The sequence below is a fragment of the Lepidochelys olivacea genome (assembly GCF_965140295.1).
Source record: "Lepidochelys olivacea isolate rLepOli2 genome assembly, chromosome: 13".
In the NCBI taxonomy this organism is placed as follows: domain Eukaryota; kingdom Metazoa; phylum Chordata; order Testudines; family Cheloniidae; genus Lepidochelys; species Lepidochelys olivacea.
Genome location: NC_140423.1, coordinates 4129093 through 4149152, shown reverse-complemented (window position 1 = coordinate 4149152; position 20060 = coordinate 4129093). Strand labels below are relative to the sequence as shown.

The 20060-nt window shown below is 41.4% G+C and overlaps 1 protein-coding gene across 8 annotated transcripts in view; it reads right to left on the bottom strand.

Annotated features, from left to right (window-relative positions):
• Positions 1-8408: 8408 nt before the first annotated feature.
• The window catches only part of RTEL1 (regulator of telomere elongation helicase 1), a 119868-nt gene continuing 108216 nt past the window's right edge, over positions 8409-20060 (bottom strand). For 3 of the 8 annotated variants that reach the window (XM_084645450.1, XM_084645449.1, XM_084645452.1), the window contains 5 exons: positions 18414-18659; positions 16388-16588; positions 15635-15814; positions 14930-15033; positions 8410-9505 (listed from right to left, as the gene is read on the bottom strand). In XM_084645450.1, the coding sequence (XP_084501576.1) occupies positions 9431-9505; positions 14930-15033; positions 15635-15814; positions 16388-16588; positions 18414-18659 (806 nt within the window). In that variant the 3' untranslated portion in view covers positions 8410-9430. Of the gene's footprint in view, positions 9506-14929; positions 15034-15634; positions 15815-16387; positions 16589-18413; positions 18660-20060 lie in introns of all 8 variants that reach the window. The other 5 variants (XM_084645451.1, XM_084645455.1, XM_084645454.1 and 2 more) reach the window with 4 other exon arrangements.

Sequence of the window (20060 nt, the reverse complement as noted above, 5' to 3'; positions counted from 1 at the left end):
CCCGGCTGCGCTGCGCGGAGCCGCGAGATGCCAGCTCTCTCTCCGCGAGGGCTCCGGCCCGGCTCGGTCTCCAGCTGCCGCCGGCTCGCCGCGCCAGGGCGCAAAGCAGAGGTGGGACAGCACCGGGACACGTGTCCCTTACCTGGAAGCCGCTGCACCGCCCTTGTCTGGGGAAAGGCACAAGAGGGCAGTGCTGCTCCCCACCCAGCAGAGGGGACGGGCCCCCCCAGTGAGGTCCGCAATACCGGGGGACCACCCGTGTATAAGGCAGTCCCCCATTTAGAGCCCCCTGGAAACTCCCAGCGGAAAGGGGGCTCTAAATCGCACTAGGCAGCTCCAGAAGGGGTGTCACTTCCCCCTTTTCAGCCTGTCCCTGCTGCTGGGCTTGGGACTGTATTTAACTGCAGGTGAAAGTGCCTGGGAGCTCAGCACTTTCCGAAAATCAGGCCTGTTTAAGGTGTCGCCGCTTGAAGCACCCAGAATCATTAAAAAAAAGAACAGGAGGACTTGTGGCACCTTAGAGACTAACACATTTATTTGAGCATGAGCTTTCGTGAGCTACAGCTCACTTCATCGGACGAAAGCTCATGCTCAAATAAATGTGTTAGTCTCTAAGGTGCCACAATTCCTCCTGTTCTTCTTGCGAATACAGACTAACACGGCTGCTGCTCTGAAACCAGAATCATTAGGCACTTTAGAAAACCAGGACGTCTCTCTTTCCCTGTTCCCATTGAAGTCAATGGCAAAACTCCTGCCAGAGCAGGATCGGATCCAAACTACACAGCACTGAGCGCACACAGTTAAGAGACATCCAGAAAGCCTCCTAACATCACCTATCTGCTTCCTTTTTATGTGAATAGTTCCATCTTTTACCAAAAAAATGTTACTCAAAAGCTTGGCTCCACTTTCCCGTTCACACTAGGGCATGGGTTAGAATTTTCTAACAATAATTAATCACCATGTCCAGGCACTTTTGTATGCACTGTATTTGAATGAAAACGGTGTGCATGCAGGCACGTGTGTATTTGCCTTGAATTTTTGTCCAGGAAGCAAACGAGATCTGAAGTTTTGCACATGCACCGTCTGCACTCTCTCGTTTGACTATTACACATTTTACCCGGACACATCAGTTACTGATTTACTGGGGGAAGGCAGGGAAATTCCCTCCTACACATTCTCTTCCCTAGCTGTAAATGTTCAATAACTTCCTAGTCAGGGAATGTTTTTGTCACTTATATATTTGTTGCATACATCATCCATAGCTAAATATGCCCCACTCCCCAGTGTCATAAGATCCCCGCACAGTATCATAGGACACAAAGACCATTGCCATGGTCATTACTAGGGGATGGTGAGGAATCTTGCAGAGAAAAACTACCCCAGACACTCTATAGAGTTTCACTTTGTAAGTTGCCACTGCATTGCCCCCCTCCATAGATCTAGCAAACTGCTCCTCAGGTCAAAACTCACAGGAGCAGGGACCAAGCGTTCTCAGATCCTGGCCACAGCTATTCATTCCCCTCATATAAGAGCCATGATTGACCACTAGACTGACCACCTTCAAACGTAACGGTAAAGCACTTATTTGCCTTGGCTTTTCTATAATAACTGAACCTTCCCTAAAAAAAAAAAAAAGAAAAGGAGGACTTGTGGCACCTTAGAGACTAACCAATTTATCTGAGCATGAGCTTTAGTGAGCTACAGCTCACTTCATCGGATGCAGTCAGTGGAAAATACTGAATGCATCCGATGAAGTGAGCTGTAGCTCAGGAAAGCTTATGCTCAGATAAATTGGTTAGTCTCTAAGGTGCCACAAGACCTGTTTTTTTTCTTTTTGCGAATATAGACTAACACGGCTGCTACTCTGAAACCTGAACCTTCCCTAGGTGTCCAATGTAAGGAGAGAAAGTCAACATGTAAATACTATAGTGATGTTCCTTAACCAGAAGCTATAGCTCCCAAGGATCCATGGGGAAAGCAGATAACCACACTGATCCACAGCCATCCCAATGGATAGATCTCTCCTCTGCCCTACAGTCTAGGAAACCTTCCCACATAAGGGTTCATCGGCTAATCCTCTCTGGCTGCACATGATCCCTCTCTAAGTGTTGGGGGCGGGGGGCGTGCAAAGCAGAATGCCTGACGCCGGTCCTGTGAGAACCGATGCCCCATGTCTAATTCTCATCAGAAATCCTCACAGCAGCTACTTCTCATTTCTGACCAATGCTACCCTAACCACCCCTCACAATCCAGCCAAAGCCTGTGGTACATCTGCAGACAGCCTCTGTGCATGCCAAGGCAATGAATGTGCTCCAGAGCCCACTGCTCTTTCTTGTGCCCCCCTTTACTTACAAGTACTTCTGTCCCCCCTTTGCTAGCACAGGTGGAAGGAGCATGAGCTGAGTTACTCCAGACTGCAGGCACGATCATCAGCACTTCACTATAGGGGCAGAACTGCTCCCCTACCAAGTGGCTATCTTGCCTCTAATCTCTTTACACTCTGACTCCTTCCCCCCAAACAATTGTATCTTGTGTTAGAGAGTGAGAGAAGCAGGGCAGATAGTGATAGCACTGTGTTAGCTGGAGAACAGGAAACTCAAGGTACTTTTTTTCATTTCCTTCCAACAAACAGGAGAAAAGACAATGTGATATGTACAAAGCCACTCTGCATTGACCTTGGGGAGTCGTCCGTGGAATTTTTTCCCCCTTTTGGTTTTGCAATTGCTGACCACGGACATATAATTGTTGTTACATGTGTTGTCAAACACAAGCATAGAACCTCTTCATTTAATGTGTACTATGTAAGCCATTCAGGATCCTGCCACAAATTCAACTTTAAGGTGTTTAACACTGAAAAATGATCATGCACAATGGCACCTGCTTACTCTGCCAATCAGCTGCTGACCTTTTACTTAGTTTTTACTACTTTTTATTGTTGTTAGCTCTGCAGAGCCGATGCAGTATGGGAGAGGGAGCTGAATTCTATTCAGATTTGCACATAAACAGGATTGTTAACTAAACGCCTACTGCAGACGACTACTAGTGATGCACAAGCCAAAAAGAATGAAGCTTAAGTTGCCAGGGCTGGCATGCTTAGACCCAAAAAATTGCTTTTTTACATGCAAACTGGACAGATTTAGCTAACCATCACTGAGACAATACATAGAAAACGTCATGTTGCCATTTTTAGACATTTTTCAAAATAAGACTCCACTTTACAGGCTCAAAGCCCTATTTCTTATTAAAACTCAACTATGTAGGTTCTAATCACCACAGTACCTCAGCATCTTCCATTAGCGTGTATTAAGCAACATGACTAACTTTTGTCGCATGTTTGTTCTCTCATCCTCTTCCCAGTGTGAGAAGCATGTGCAGCGGAGTGCCTTGTATTGGTAGGGTCTCCTCTTTCTTTAATAAATATTCATATTGCTGTGGATTCAGGTTACAGAAGGCAGATCAAATAAATGCACTTTGCACTTGGAGCGGAAGGAAGTGAGGTGATGGGTTCACCAAGAACATTGCCCAAATAAAGATTGCAGGGTCAGACACCTAATGTCCAAATCACTCAACATCCATAATATTGATAATTTAACACAGGTGCAACATTAATGTAACATTCTGCATATACAGTTCTATGCCTAAGTGTGCATGCTCTCTCTCACTGTATATTTCATTTCCATAAACACACAATATATATATATATATATATATACAGTAAAAAGAAAAGGAAGACTTGGGGCACCTTAGAGACTAACCAATTTATTTGAGCATAAGCTTTCAAGAGCTACAGCTCACTTCATCGGATGCATTCTGTAGCTCATGAAAGCTTATGCTCAAATAAATTGGTTAGTCTCTAAAGTGCCACAAGTACTCCTTTTCTTTTTGCGAATACAGACTAATATGGCTGCTACTCTGAAATATATACTGTGTATGCACTGCATGTTACTGGATAGCTTCCCTTCTGATCACCTTTAAAAAAATACGTGTGGTGTAAACATCCTGCACACCCAGGCAATAGAGTAATGAATGCAAATACTGCAAGTGGCCCAGAAGTGCCCCCCAGAGGAAGAGGCAGTGTTTCCCATCCAAACAGGTCCCCCAGTTCAAGCATTCAACAACCTTCAAAGGCAAGTCCTGTACCATGTGTTTTGAAAAGCAAATGCAAAACCTCTTATCAAAAGAAAACAAAATGCAAAGCAGAGTCAGACATGGGGGAAGGAAGTTGGAATTTCCTCCCAAAGAACCAGCCATTATATGAGTATCCTGCACGCGGCTAGAATTAAGCAGGACCTGCACCGAGCATTTCTTGTTTGACTGAGCAGTTGGGGCTAATCTTTAGTTGGAAACACAAAACTGTCGCTCCTCCAACTCTAGGTCAGTATTGGCTCTGCTCCCGTTCTGAAAGGTGAATCCACATTTGAATCTTTGTTCTTACAGCCACTGGACCTGTCAAAGATCAATCTCATCATTTTACCAAAATTTGAAAAAGGATTGGACATTTGCATGGAAGTCGGAGAGGATTAAAACTACAACCCAGTGTTTGGAAAGGATAGAAGCCTTCAGGGCATAAACCAACCTTTAAGGATGGGGTTAAATTGTAACTATCCTTGAACTGGTTATTTCATGTGACTACTTCAGGGTTTTTTGTACATTCCCTCTAACACATCTGATTCTGGCCACTGTCAGAGAGCCGATACTGTACTAGATGGAAACGAGATCTAGTCTGGTCTGGCAATTCCTACAATATGATAGAGAAGTAACAGGCTGACCTTTACAGGGTCCATATTCCAAATAGGGTTTTAGCTTTATTGCTGTTATTTTTAGGAAGCAAGATCTGGATAATATTAACCTGGATGATTTGCAACCTCATTCAATTCAGTCACTGTCAGCAGGGGACTGGTAGGCATTTGCTTCCTCAATATGCACTTATCTAAATCATTTTATTAAAACTAAATTATAGATCTATATATAGAAGGCAGACAAGCTACAAATGTCAAATAGTTTTAAAAGTAGCAGCAATTACCCTGAGAAAACAGGGATTTGAGAGGGATGCTGTGAATATCTGGTTGCCTGTTAGTTTCTGTGGAGCTTTGACACACTTTATTCTCTGGTAACCAAAAGGCTAAATAATTTCTATCAACATATAATGGATTTTCACAGCTTGTTATTACCGTTAGCTACCCATTCACTGAGGGCATTTCCAAGAACTTGCAAATCTTTGAACAAGCTGAAATGGTAAACAGTCATGTACTAATGCTGTTGAATGGTTAAACAAGTGCAAGTGTTTGTCTGGAAGATTTTCTTGATTTCCCACTATTTCAGATGAAAAATAGATCTGCATTTACATCCTTTCCTGCAGTATGCATGCCCGCATCCGATGAAGTGAGCTGCAGCTCACGAAAGCTCATGCTCAAATAAATGGGTTAGTCTCTCAGGTGCCACAAGCCCTCCTGTTCTTTTCTTGCAGTGTGTGTATCAAGCAGCAGTTTAAACAGCACAGGCATCTGCCTGGTGCACCAGGGATGTCCAGATGTTCCATTTAAAATTGACACTTCGATGCCAGCCTTGTAGGGCTGACCACTGAGTGACTTCTGGCCCCGCAACCAAACCCAAAGTATTTTTTTATAGTTAATTTTTGTTTTATGATTGTAGTGCTCATGGGACGTGCCACACTAGTAGTTAACTATTAGAGAGTGAAATTCGGTACCCATGGAACAGAAGCAGCTTCCCCACCCACCTCACCTCTGACCTTTAGGAAGGTAAGAGAACAGTCAATCCATTACTTCAACCCAACTATTTTTGTGCTCTAAACTGTGTTAATTCAGAACCCAGCTAGAGGCCCATCTATTGGTAAGATCCCAGGACTGAACCCACAAGAATCATCATTTCACAAATGACCACTCTACATTCCTCAAACTATCCCTTCCCCAAATGGTTGTGATATATATTGAGATTTACGGTTGGCCCAGAAGGTTAATAAATCCAGGGTCTCCAAATGTCTTCTTAAGATCCATCCACCCATCTCTCCTGCCCCCCCCCCAAGATATCCATGCAGAAGAACGTGAAATGAAGATGTTCTAGTTTGGGGGTTTGCATTTTTGGGATGGATGAGAAAACAGCAAGGTCACTCACCTGGTTATCTTCCCACAAACTTGAAACCCACTAATCAAAAATAAGACAAAGCAAAAGATAGCTGTATGAGTTTGCAGCAGTTAAAGCTCCCTTAAATAAATATAGGTGAAGTTATCATTTCTTTACTATATAAAGTAGTCCAAAATTATACTCTTCAGTGAAAACCCATGTACTATCCTATACTACAACTTCCCTCTAGTGGTGAAAGGAGCAAGGTGCAGTTCTTTTAAATGACAAAGGAACTTAAGTTTTTCCACACAACCAGAATCACAGAATGCACATTGCAGTGCACTGAAATATTCCACTGCCTTAAAGAGAGTTTCATTATAATAGAATCCATTATGATTCTGCTCTATTCTTAAACTTCACATGCCACAGGTTGCACGGGCCTAGCACAAGCAGTATTAAGGTGTGAAATTAGCACCAAAAATCAATGGCTGGAACTGAACCATCAGGAGTGGTTGTGACACTTGATTCATGTGATGATCTCAGATGACTTACAAAGATGCTACAGGAGGGCAAAGTATTAATCTAAGCTGCTTTTCACTGAATATTTTTGACTTCCATGAAGTCATGATGACTGATATTTTTTGCTAAAAAGGCAAAAGGGAGACTCATGATTAGAAAAAGTATTTAGGTTGCAACTGATGTCATGTGGATCTAATACAAAGAAAATATCACCACTAAAAATATTTCATTATATTTAATGTGTGGCAACACCATGTCTGGGATGCCTGGTTTCCTCCACACCTATTCCTGTTTAATCACTACACCACTGTATTATAGTCTTTCCCTCCCTAACCAGTTGATAGCTTTGTGGTATCATCCGTCACAAGACCCTGGGAGCTTTAAAGAGGCAGGAGTTTGTTACCGGTCGTGTTTCAGCCCTAGTGCCTTTCCAACATTACTATTTGTTAAATATCTTTCCTCTTGGTTTTCCTGCGTAAGGATAAGCTTCCAGGTTGAAACCTCATTTAATTATTTCCCATCCATGTTTATAACGACTACATCCCTTTGCATTATTTGTCCCTGCTGATGTCTCCCACGCTAGTTTAGTATCAGCAGTACATCAGCAGAACTGATAAAAAGGTTTTAAAAAAAAAATCGGGAAAAAATAAAATGTGTGTGTATCTGGCTGAAGTCCTCAAAATCATCTGAGACCACTTTCCAAAAAACAAAGGGGAAAAAGTGACATCTAGGTACTCAGAAAAGCCAGAGACATCAAAAATAAACTAATATGCTAACTGTAAGGTGCTGGTAAATTTAAATGTACAGTAAAATACGTCCACATATTAGGACATATTGAAATCTGGGAGAATATATTCCAGCACAAGATTATCCTCAGATCCATCTAAATCCTCATCTTTCAACTTCCCCTTCTAATTATTCAGTCAAGTAGTAAGGAAAAGCTTTTGTATCATCATCATTGAAAAACAACCCCCCGCCCCTTCTTCCAGTCTGAGCTTATTAGGAAAAAAACATAGAAGCAGTTAAAACCAATAGATGTGAATTCAAATCTGACCACACATGCATACCCACAATTCCACATTTTGACACACTAAGTCACATACCACACATGAACAACTAAGTTGTTTATAACTGAAGGTTCTTCAAATTTGTCAAAGGCACTTTCCTAATCGTGGATAAAATCCACAGCAAGTGTGAAATTTCAAAAATGGCAGTTTTGAGTTTTCAAAATGAGAAAAAAAGACCCTCTCAAATTTCTCAGAATATCACTCACCTTTCATTTTTGAATATATTGAAAATGGACAAAGGGAATTTTACCAAACTTTCCACCCAAAATCCACCTTTAGGCTAAGCAAAAGCAAATCAAACTTACCAAAAGGGTAAGTCCATGCCCTCCCCCCCCTTCCCCACAATTGCCGCCCAAATTCTAAGCATCTGAAAGTCATATGTATTTGTCACTGATTCATAGACTTTAAATCCAGAAAGGGCCATTGCTATTATCTTGACTTCTTGCATAGCACAGGCCACAGGAACTTTCCCCAAAATATTTCTTAGAGCTGATGATCTTTTAGAAAAACATCCAGTCTTGATTTAAAAATTGTCAGTGATGGAGAATCCATCGCAACACTCGGTACATTGGCCAGTGGTTAATTACCCTCCAATAAAATGCTTTATTTCCAGTCTGAATTTGCCAAGTTTCAACTTCCAGCCATTATATCATGTTATACAAGTTGACAACTGAAAACACAAGAGTGACAAAAAATTATCAAAGGATTGTTGCAAAAATATCAGAGTATTTAAAATCATATAGCAAAATGACTTCTATTTACTTCCACTTTAGATTCCACTTGGATTCAACGCCCACCTCTTCTAGACACAGTGAAAAACAAAAAGCCATGTACAATACACTCAGGACATGCAAACTGGTTCATTTTTACTTAGTTTATTTTAGATTTTCCACTGAAGATTTAAAAATTGATACAATTCCTTAAATTAGCAAAACATGAATACCCCCAGTCAGAGAGTGAAAATATCAGTGTTTCTCTTTTCCAACTTGATGGAGTTTAAAATCAGTTTGTACGTTCACTTTGAAAGAACATGAATAGTTCTTTCACTCTCCCTGCTACACTTCTGAAAACACAAGTATGAAACCGTACAGACACAACAGGAGTGTGCAAGTGCCTCAGAAGAAACCGAATCCTCTTTGGAAGTGTGCTCAGTGCAACATTCTGCACTTATAGCCATATAGGAAACAGGCTTCTGATTGGCAGGGAAGGCATAAATGAGCACAAGATGAGTTTGGTCTGTACTACGAGTGATGCACAGTAAAAACTACTGGATTTTTAAAAAGGTTTTCACCACCTTACAGCTCTGAAATCCCTAGCAGCAACAGCTTCTGTAAGTCACCAAAGGAAAATGGTATTCCTGGAAAAGGGGATTCGGGGCACTACTACTGCTGGGAAATTTTCCAGGACTGAGTAAATATTTGAGAGAAGGCAATTACTAAAAACCTCCTCCAGGCTGTCAAAGTTCAACTTAAAAGGACCATATCGGCACAAGAATCTGCTGATTCAAACACATAAAAAATGCAGATCCCCATTTCGTTACAATTCTAAGGACAATGTTTGCTTCTTTCCCCTCTTGCTGAAAGAGAAGTGGGAAGCGAGGTCTTTGGGGTTTGATGAGTTTTGCCAAGGAGAGGAATGATGCTGCGAGAGGCTGAGATCAAGGGTCCGTAAAGGAATGTGCACCCTGCTTCTTTTTCCAATCTCTTTTTCTGCTGGCTCTTTAACCAGTGCTGACGCAATGTACTTGCCCCTTGTCAGGGACGTTATGGCAGAAAAAAAACCTGGGCTAAATGCTTCCTCTTGGTAGTAGCTTGGCATTCTGGGCACCTTTTAGCAATCTGGGAAGACAGATGAACAAAACACACAGATTACAAGCATTACACTTCCTTTCAAATGTCTGCATAGAGTAGATCTGCAAAGGAGGAAGTCTACAGAATAGCAGTCTCAATACAAACATCAGTCATGCCCACCATTTGCCAGTCCCCAACAATTATAATTATTACAAACATACTCAACATGTAACCATTTAACTGGTTGTGACACAAGAAAGAAAAGGAAAACTCCTCTAATGAAGTAGCAGTTCACGCTGAGCAAATAACCAATTTTTCTGTTCATGAGCTGAACCAAAACCAAAACAAAACAAAAACCCCTGAAAAAATTTAGTTCGGCTCAAACTGAAAACTGATTCCCCCCTCCCCACCCCGGCACAGAAACAAAACATTTACCCTGACCTGAAATTTTTTTTTTTTCAGTTTGTTGTTTTACGTCATTTGAGTGTTTTTCCCTTTTTAATTAGCTAAATTTCTAAATGAAACATCTTTAAAAAATGAGATGTCAAACTGTTTAACTTAAAATGATGAAAACAAAATGTTTTGACTTTTACAGTTGTACTCCCTTTTTTTCAGGCAAAACTGTCCACTAAATTTGACCCAAATTTTCCAATAATTTTGAGAACTTTAAGAATGCACTCCTCAGCAAATTAGCCATCAAAAAAATTCTGCCCAATTCTCATAGCAACTCACCCCATAGGAATGGTTTCTGTAAAATCAATTCCAATTGTGCAATTACTAAAATAAAGGGGGGGAAATGCAGAATATGCAACAGCTGTTGCAAAAGCATACAAATATTTGGTCCTTCGAAAAACCAAATGAGATAGTAGCTGAACTTCTTGAGTTCCCACTTCCTCTTGTACAATTCAAGCACAGGATAGGGGAAGTGACCTATTTGAGACACAAGGCAACCCATGATGCTTATGGCCATGGCCAAGTTGTGGTGGCAGGACAAGATGTAACTGTTAGCTGATTGTGGCTATGTGAAATAAGTGGATTTTAAATAGTGGGATAGCTAATGCATGTTAGTTACCTCACTGTAAAAAACACCTTTTTTTGGGTCCATGAAGATAAAGCCTGTGAGATGAAAACCTCTCTGTTGTGAAGGTTACAGCCTGTTGGTTTCACTGCTTCTAAAGTGAAACGGTTCTAGCCTTTATGAACTTGATCCCGTGGGATTCCTTATTATGTCCCTAGTTAACAGAGCTAGTTCTTTTTCCACACTGAGGGAAGGGTGACCTCCAAAACCTTCTTGCGGACTTTCATCTTTGAACAGAGAGTAACAGCCTAGAACCAAATTTTCCACTTCCTCCTAGGAACTCCGGGATGAAGGCTATTGGCCAAGAAAAAAATGCTTTAAATATTTTAAAAGTGAGGTTGTCTGAAGTAAATTTAGTCCTTGTGGAGGCTATACTGACAGCCTTGGAGATTGCTACATACTCAAAGGACAGATGCAGCATGAGCAGTAGCAGTTCAAGGTCTCCCAGTATAGAAGTTAGTCAGTCCTCGTAATAGAAGCTAGATTGCAGCAGAGTGGCTTAATGCTCTAGCCTTTTGATTCTGAAAACATGGGTTCAAAGACTACAAATGGATAGAAGCTTGGCTGTCTCAATCTAATCCCCAGGAGACATCCATTTGTAAGCATGCTTTGATATCCTTAAATGGAAGACACTGTATACGTGCAAAGTATTATGATAGTCTGCCCATATTACAGGCCCACTGTGCAAGGTAGAACAATGGATAGTTTCTGCTCAGGAATGACATGCACAAATGCTGCAAATCAGGACTGAGGCACACAGAGGTACGTGGAAAGAACTGCGTCTACCTGTTCATTGTATATCGGCACATTTAAGACCATCCATTTCACAAAACATTTAAAGACAAAGCCCTACAGTATACATCATGTGCATGATGCTCAGCTTGCCAAATGGGTCTTGAAAGAATTCACTGGAGAGATCTTTCCCAAGCTGCTCTTCTTGGTGCATGCCCTCTGGATTGAACATCCTCCTGTGCTGAAAGTTCCAATGATTGACCAGCATTCTTCCCACGCCTTTAAGTGGTCTTACCATAATAATGACTGGGAAAGGATTTAAGATTAGGGTAAAGAGAAGTCATTGTGTGCTGTATGATGGTTTGTTAGTCATTTCCTCATTAAATGTAGTAAGCTTGAACCAATTATTTAGAATGAGTAACTTGTAGTAAAGGAACAAAGTTTAGTCTACAAGTCACCAGTTTGAATCCAGACTAGGTCACTAGTGATCAAATGTTACTACCATCTGATAGCAGTTTGGGGGCCCAGAGGAAATAAGTGGTCAGTGGCTGTTCATTTCCTTCTGGTGAGACATCTGTCACAAAACAAATCACCCCTGGGAATGAAGTTGGATCAAGGTTTGAACAAGAATGAGACGCTGCTTCTCCTCCTCCAGGCTCTAGAGAAAGATGGGGAAATTTGTTTTCCCTCTCACACCTTTCATGTCCCACAATATTAACGCTTGGTTTCCCCCTCTTTACTAGGTGACTGGATGCAGAACAGATCTTTTATCCTGTCTCTTGGGTCAGAGAACCTGCCCCACACCAGGCCTTTCAAAGAATGACAGCTTCCAAAACTGCAAGATACTCAGCTTCTCATGAACCAAACTATACCAGACCCATGCCACAAAGTAAGCCAACACATGGTTGTTCCAGAGCTTTCAACTCTGGCAACAGACCTGAAATCACTGCAGCTCAGAGCGTGCCTCCCAGCATGGGCCTACAGACTTGTGCTACCTTCACTCAAGCTCACCTGCTACAAATAGCAGTGTGGATGTTAGGGCATGGGAGGTGGCTTTGGTGAGCAATTCAAGTCCAAGCCCATCCAACCCCCTGGATCTGCACTTAGGGGAGTAGCCAAAACTGCTGCCCAGACTGCAACATCCACACTGCTACTTTTAGCAAGCTAGTGCAAATCTGTCTACCCAGGCTGGAAGGCACACTCCCTGCTGCAGTGCAAACATACCCTGGATCACTGGTCACAGGTTCCTGAAGGGAGGAAACGCAGGTGCTCGAAAACCAGTTGGTCCTATAGGATAAGTGGCTGGTATACGCAGGGTAGTGTAGACAGATCCTAGTCTGAGTGGAAGAATCACATTTCCTCCATGAAATAGGGCAAGAGACCCAAGACCTGTGCTGTGTGCATTCAAAGAAACAAGAAGGGGGAGGTCTTCAACGAAAAAGAGGTTTGCTCCTAATTTGGGTTAGTTAATCCACATTAACTGAATTGGGTTAAAATAGCTATGAAGACACAGCAACTCCACTTTTAACTTGAGTTAGCAGCATGAGTTAAAGCCTATAGGGGAGCCTATGGTTGAACTCAATCTGCTAATGTGAGTTAAAAAAAACAAGTTGTCATGTCTTCCCTGCTATTTTAACTTGACTAAACTAATGCAGATAAGTAACCAGAATTAAGAACACCCTTTCCCCCCCTCAGTGAATACATGTCCTCTGGTAACAGAAGTGCAGATAGCTCTACATCCATGACAGGTTGGTTGTAACTACTCTCCATACAACAAGGGTGTGCCATTTCATCTCTACAGGCTGCTGAGAATTATGGCAGAAGGATGGAAGGTTCATTTGCTTGTGAGCCAAGAAAAAACTAAACTGATCTTTGGAATTAAGGTGTCGTTCAGTCCTAAGAACCATCACCTCATCCTGATGAAAAATACAGCATGGTGCAGTACTGTGGCTCCCCGCCCCCGCAAAAAAACAAACAAACAAAAAAAAAAACTCCCCAGCCTGACATAACAGCAATTAGGAAAGAGTTTACAAGTGAAAAATCACAGGGAGTCTTTCCTCAGAGGTTCAAAGGAAGGATTCATAAAGGTCTGTAGCAAACAGGAAACAAACTTTTGGATTTTTCAGCTCTTAGGAATCTAGTGATATGATGCTGTTTTGTAATCAGCCTGGGCCTTCAGCAGCAGAAACTAAGAAAACACATACCAGCAGGTTGCTGGCCTCAACAGCTTTCTCCGACGAGAAGGGCCAGATGAGCAAGCTGTCCAGAAACAGGCAGAGAGGTATTCCTGTTTCTTGGACAGCTGACTCTAGGACCTCAGTAAAGATCCATGACAAGGCCAACAAATTGAAAGGAAGGGACTTATACTCAAAGTGTCTCTTATAGTGGCAGAAATGCAGACACTCGTAATGACACACCTCACTCCCGTCTCTGCTCTATCAATGACAGGAATTCTGGGGATGCAGAGCTTTTATGACAGACTTAAAAGCCTCCATACTTTTGGGTGAATAAACTGAGTGTTTTGAGATCCAAGATGGCTTGCATGGCCTTGTCCTATTTTGAACCAAAAAGGAACAATCAAATACACTCCATAAGATTGCTTGTTTGATGGAACTGGTTATATAACCCTAATCTGCAGCAGTTGCAAAATGGCCTTTTGGCCTTCTCGTAATTTCCTGGATTCTTTAATGTTGGGAATATCATGCATTTTGGGGAGAAATTCTATTGAACAGCTGTTCTGAATTGATTCTAGAACCCATTTGTCTGAAGATGTCTTTATTATTAATTTAATCTGGATTTTCCACACTTTGTCAATATATTCCAGGGTCGTCTTCCTGATAAAAAGTCCCTATGAAGCTAAGAAGACCGGTAGGTACAGAAGGACTGCCCGTTTCTGAATGCCTGCTCATAGTCCCTTCTGTACTGCTTCGTGGATGAGAGGGGAGGGATTTCTCTTTCTTCTCTGATGCCTTTGTGACCAACTTGTCTACAGGTTTTCTGATTAACACTCTCATCCTCACCCCTGAGTACATGGAAGCTGTCAAGCCTTTTCATCCTCTCATCTGCCTTTCAGGGGCAGAGCCACAGATCTTATTGGGCTACCGTGCTTGAGTCACTGAAGGCACTGCACAGCACAGGAAGTCTAGGAAAGTATCTGTTGTGGAGGATGCTACCAAAGAGATACTTTGCAGTAATGCTTTCATCTTCTTATCCAGGGGAAAGGCATCCATCTCTGCAAGCCAGGATAACTCTGAAGTAGCAGGATGATGCAGTGATGGCAGGAAGGTTGCCTCATGATTGTGCCTTACAGAAGACACTTCAGGAATGAAATAAAACCGGGCAAAGAAAATGTTTAAAATAAGAGTTAAGATGTATGAAAAATCTCTGTCACAAATTAAGTTCCATAGGTTGCTGCTTGCACCTCTCTGGAGGCAGAAAAAATTGGGGAAGGCTCAGATGGGGTGAGGCTTTATGTCTCAACAAGGACAAAAGGTATGGTATGCCCTCAATCACTGCAGCATGGAGATCATGGAGTCAGAGTGGTAAGGCCCTGAGGGAAGCAGAGGACTTCCAAATCCAGGGCTGTCCATCTGATTCATTAAACCAAAACAAAATTTACTAAAAGTCTGAGAAAATAACGGAAACTAATAAGCAAAGCCAACCTTTAAGAACTGTTCCCAGCATGTTTTGCAGCAAGTAAAGGTACATAACTGGCATTTAAAAGGCACATCATCCTCAGATTTGCATTTAGAGCACTGGAATCTTCCTAAAATTAGCAGTTGAGAGAGAAGGTGCCGGGGTGGGGAAGGAGGGGGGGAGAGAAAGAGAGAAAAGACACTAAATTCCAGTAACTCTGTTTTGGAAGTTCTTACATATTCATGTTTCCAGTGCATTTTGTAGAAAGCAATGGTTGAAGGTGTGTGCAATGTGTTTTATGAGGCCCCTGTATCTTAGAGGTGCAACTCCTGGCCCTATTACACAGTTTCTTCTGTGTGACCTCACTCAATTTTGCTGTGCCTCAATTCCCCATCTATTAAGCTGGGCAATACTACTGACCTCACAGGGTAGGTGTGAGGATAACTGCATTAGTCCTCAGGGGGCACTCATCCTAGGCCACATAAGTACTTAGACAGAATGGACATAGTTGAACAAGAAAACCCAAATTCGATTTTATTCTATATAGGGTTTTATACCACACTCATCACTGCTGTATCTGAATGCTTAAATACACATGAATAACTGTAGTAATAAAAGATGGCTTCATACTGTTCTAAAAGGGGTAAACATAATTGGATTTCCTACACGTTTTTGACCATTCTTTTCTAGAGTTAGAGGGCAAGATCTCCGCCCAGTACATCTACACCTACCACACTCTGGCTCCGTATTGAAGGGCAAGACATGCAAACTGCGTGGGTTGGTAGGTGCTCTTATGATGCTGGATCCTGTCAATGTGTCTGTCTTTTGAGAGCCAGTTTTCCTGTTCTGATTACTGCAGAAGGATAAAATCTTGCTCTGGGTTTTTCTTGGCATTTCACTCTTGAAAGTAGCTGCACATGAATACATATCAAACAGTATATAATGTGGGGTAATCCAGAATACTAGACATACCTCAGCTCTTTGTGAAATTTGACCAGCTGGCATTTCCAGGAGGGTTTCATTTAGAAGTCTGCCAGACAAATTTGATTAACTTTTTTTTCTAAATCACATTATTCCATACCACAAGTTTCTGATACTGTATTAACATACATAAAATTATCACTGAAAAAAATGGAGACCCTTCCAATGGAACAACTCTAATATGGTAGACTCTACCTAAAGACAGTGGACTTTGCTCACATGGAAGGCTTTTGCCTTAATTTTCCCATGAGTCTAGAAGAACTGTTTTGCAAGTGATTGTCTCATTATTTCCTTGTGTTCATCCACTTGTCTTTCTGTACCCACCTGTTCTCTCTTGTCTGATACTTAGATTGCAAGCTCTTTGGGACTGGGGCTGTTATTGTGTTTTGTGTTTGTACAGAACCTAGCATAATGGGATCCAGATCCATGTCTGGAGTGCTCCTACGTGCTACCACAAAAATAAATAATACAATCTAAATGCCAGAAAAGTGTTCATTCCAAACCTGGTGTGTGGCTGACAGCTTTATCTTGAGTTTCACTGTTTTCTGCTTTGGAACATGAATTCTCCAGATTCAGAGGACTCTTGGGCTCCTGCACTTCCAGTTGCAATTTCTTCTTCTCCTCACTGCAGCTCATTCCAGTCAGGTCTTTACACATCTGTCTGAATTGTTCTTTGTGATGAGGACGTACAAACATGTAGAACCCTGCTCAAAATGTTTTAAAAAGTCACACACACATGAAATGAATGGGTTTAGCATAGATTGTGCATTCCTTTTTGGAAAAGGGGAAAGCTCTGTGGAGACTGAGCCAGAATAGCCAGTGATTCCCACCATCTCCCCAGCACATCTGAAGGTTTGGGGAATGTCTGATCAATTCTTGAAGGGCGATGCTTAATTTTTTTTCTCACTGGAGGATGAGTATTTGCATTGACAGCAGCATCAGCTTGTCTGAAAATTCTGCTTCCACCCCTGAAAGAGACATTAATTCTGTTCTGGTGCGCCAATGAGCACTGCAGGGTGTTACAGCAAAGTCAAACAAGGTCAGTGCCCAAAAAGGTTGTCTCAAGAAGGAATCCTCTTGGTATGTTTTTTACATTGGGAAAAAAATTAGACCGTGAGTACAGAAATTTTAAAAAGTCCCCACTTTGGGTTATTGCCAGGCTTAGACAATTCCTTTGTGGTGCTTCAATTTGAAACTGGCTTGCTCACTAAAAACACTGATACACCATAGTCAAGAATAGAGACACAAAGTGGTTGAGGTAATATCTTGTATTAGACCAACTTCTGTTGGTGAGAGAGAGAAGCTTTCAAGCTCTCTCACCAACAGAAGTTGGTCCAATAAATATGTACTACTCTCACCCACCTTGTCTCTCTAGTATCCTGGGACTGACACAGCTACAACACTGCATATTCAATAATGTGACATTCAACAGGAAATTCTGACTCATCACATCATGTGGTTCATTTCCATCTTCTTCAGCTGCGACAAACCCACGTCTACAGTTAACAGAGTAGGGTAACCTATTTCCCAACATGTAGAGATCGTCACCCACATTGTGGGATTTGGATGGGATTCTGCGGGACCCAACAGAGCCACATTTAAGCATTTTCTACTCCTGCTAGCTGCTCTCCATCCTTCAGCTGCCTTGCACATGTAGCATCCACTCCTCCCTGAAGAGAATTGCCCATCAAAGGCACTAGGATGTCCACAAGTCAGTAAGAGGGCAGTAATGAAACATTACAATAGTGGAATTAGAGATCCCTCTTCAAGGTGGTTAGGCCCAACATGTGTGTGTTTTCCTTTTTCTTTATCTGTCTGAAAATCTGTATTATTTAAACTAAATCAAAACCTAATCTCAACTTTTCAGTGCCAGCAGCCTAGGACATAATGAGAAACTCTACAACAACAAACCGGCACATGTGATGGGCAGGAAGCAAAAAATTTGTTGTAAGGAAATAAATGTGAGTTTCAAGATTCTAAAGGTCTATTATAAATAATGGTAAATAAAGAGTGTTAATCATGACAAAATTCCTTAACTGTGTCCATGTAAAGACGTGAGGGGAAAAAAGTGAGTGTCTATCCCTAAAAGCTGAATCACCAGAATCACTTGTTCTAAAGAGCAGCCCTTGCAGATAAAAGGAAAATAATGCAATGAAATCATACAAGTGAAAGAAGCACATCTGGAGGAAGTGTGTATAGTTGTGGAAGTATTAACTCAGTTTTAGGTTTCTTCAGGAACTGAGTGTAATCAGAACAAATGGAAGCAGTGCCCAATTTTATAACTTCAAAATTATCTGGATTTGGCTAACACTTTTATTCAGGAAGTCCCATTTGCCCAGAGTGCTGAACACAGAGAGAAGAGATGCAATGTGTTCCATCAGTGCTAATAAGTTCAAAAGAAGGATAGAGTTTGCACACCAATTTATGCCAATCAGTGAGAGTTTAGTGTACATCTGGGGTGTATGAGGGACAGGACCACAGCACCTACATCTCTTTCTTAAAACAAAAAAATTCAATAAAAATACTTGCGTTGCAGGAGGTGAAAGTACTCTGGCTTCTCAGTGGTGAGGGCAGCTATCACCAACACCATAGCATCATAGTCATCGGTCTTCTTATATGCTGATAGCGCTGCACAGAAGCGGCTGTAACTGTTTTTGTCCAAAGCATTTTTCAGATCATTGAGATATGTAGCCCTGGCTAGCTCATGATGGTCCTGTCTGAGAGAGTGTGATGCCTCTTCAGGGTCCTCCTTAGGGATATGGGTGTGATTGTCTCCTGAGAGAGAACATACATTATCAACGCTTTGGGAAGCACAAAATAGCATTTTTAAGGGAGACATATAATTTGGATTCTTGTACCCTGCCTGCATATTCTAGGAATCTGTTAAATCAATGGAAAATTAGCAAAAGCTACAACAGCCACAATGTGTGAGATCAGTACTAAAACAATGCCTTGTGTTTTCCCTTAGGCAGAAAGTAGCAATCTTCCAAATAGCTGTGCTAATAAACAGTGCTGGCATGCCAAGGAAGCAAGAAAAAAAGCTTAATTCATTTAACAAGCATAGGATTTATCCTCAGCCAGGAAACAAAGTGAGAAAAAAATAACATTTGCCAAATAGGAAATCATCATCAAAAGGGAATAATTATTTCAAAATTTTAAAAAACACAGCACCATATGCAATAGAGAGTACAAACCTGATCAAGGTCAAAGCAGCTAACACCATTCTTTTAACCACATAATGAAGTGTATTTTGTTGCAGTCCAAAGGAGTGCTCTTTGATTGACAGGCCATTGTGCTGTCTACAGAAATAAAGCTGTGGTTTTTATTTCAGCACAATGCCAATTGACAGTTTCAAGTTCTGAAGTGGCCACAGGTTGACAAATAACTTTTAAAAACTTTTTTTTTTTAAACTGCAGAACAAAAATTGAAATGATCTTTGAAAAGGAAGGGACCCAACTCAGTTTCCTGAAGCGGGAGGGCGTGGAAAGAAGTGAATGTGGCTACAGAGCATGGTGGGAATTTTGTAATCAGTATCTTTTTACATCACTGCATATCCTGGAATCATCTGACACCCTCCCTCATAAGGAAACATTCTATTTAGGGGGTAACCTAGATAATAGAGAAATGTAGTAACTCTTTTTTTTAATACTGGGGACACGTGTATGAAAACTGGAGTTGTTTATTAATGGTTCTTCTATTCCAACTGCTTGTTTCCCCCAAAGCCTCGGAGCCATCAAACATTCCTATAATGTCACAGAGATCTATGAACTCAAGTGAGACTTAATCAGCAGGAGATAACCATATCATGAAAACAATGATCCTGTTCTCATACAAATGTCCCTAAAAATACAGGAGAGAAGGAAATAGGAACCAAGAAAACTAGAATCGCTTCATAAATTAAATTCTTTTAAAGCTTTCCAAGAAATGTCAGCTGCTCTTTGCAGGACGATGATTACAAAGTCTTGAACTATTCTTTACTCTTTAAAATGCTGTACAATGTTAACATTTAACAGGTATAGTCACTGATTACTGCTAAGGACCACGTTCAGAGGGCAGTTAAAAAGGAGTTTAGCTTGTATGAGCTAAGCTTACAAGTAGCAATAGGAAGAGTTACCCTATTCATTTCTCCAAGAAATTCCCAGCTGATTTCAGGAATAGCACTTTAATCAGATCTAC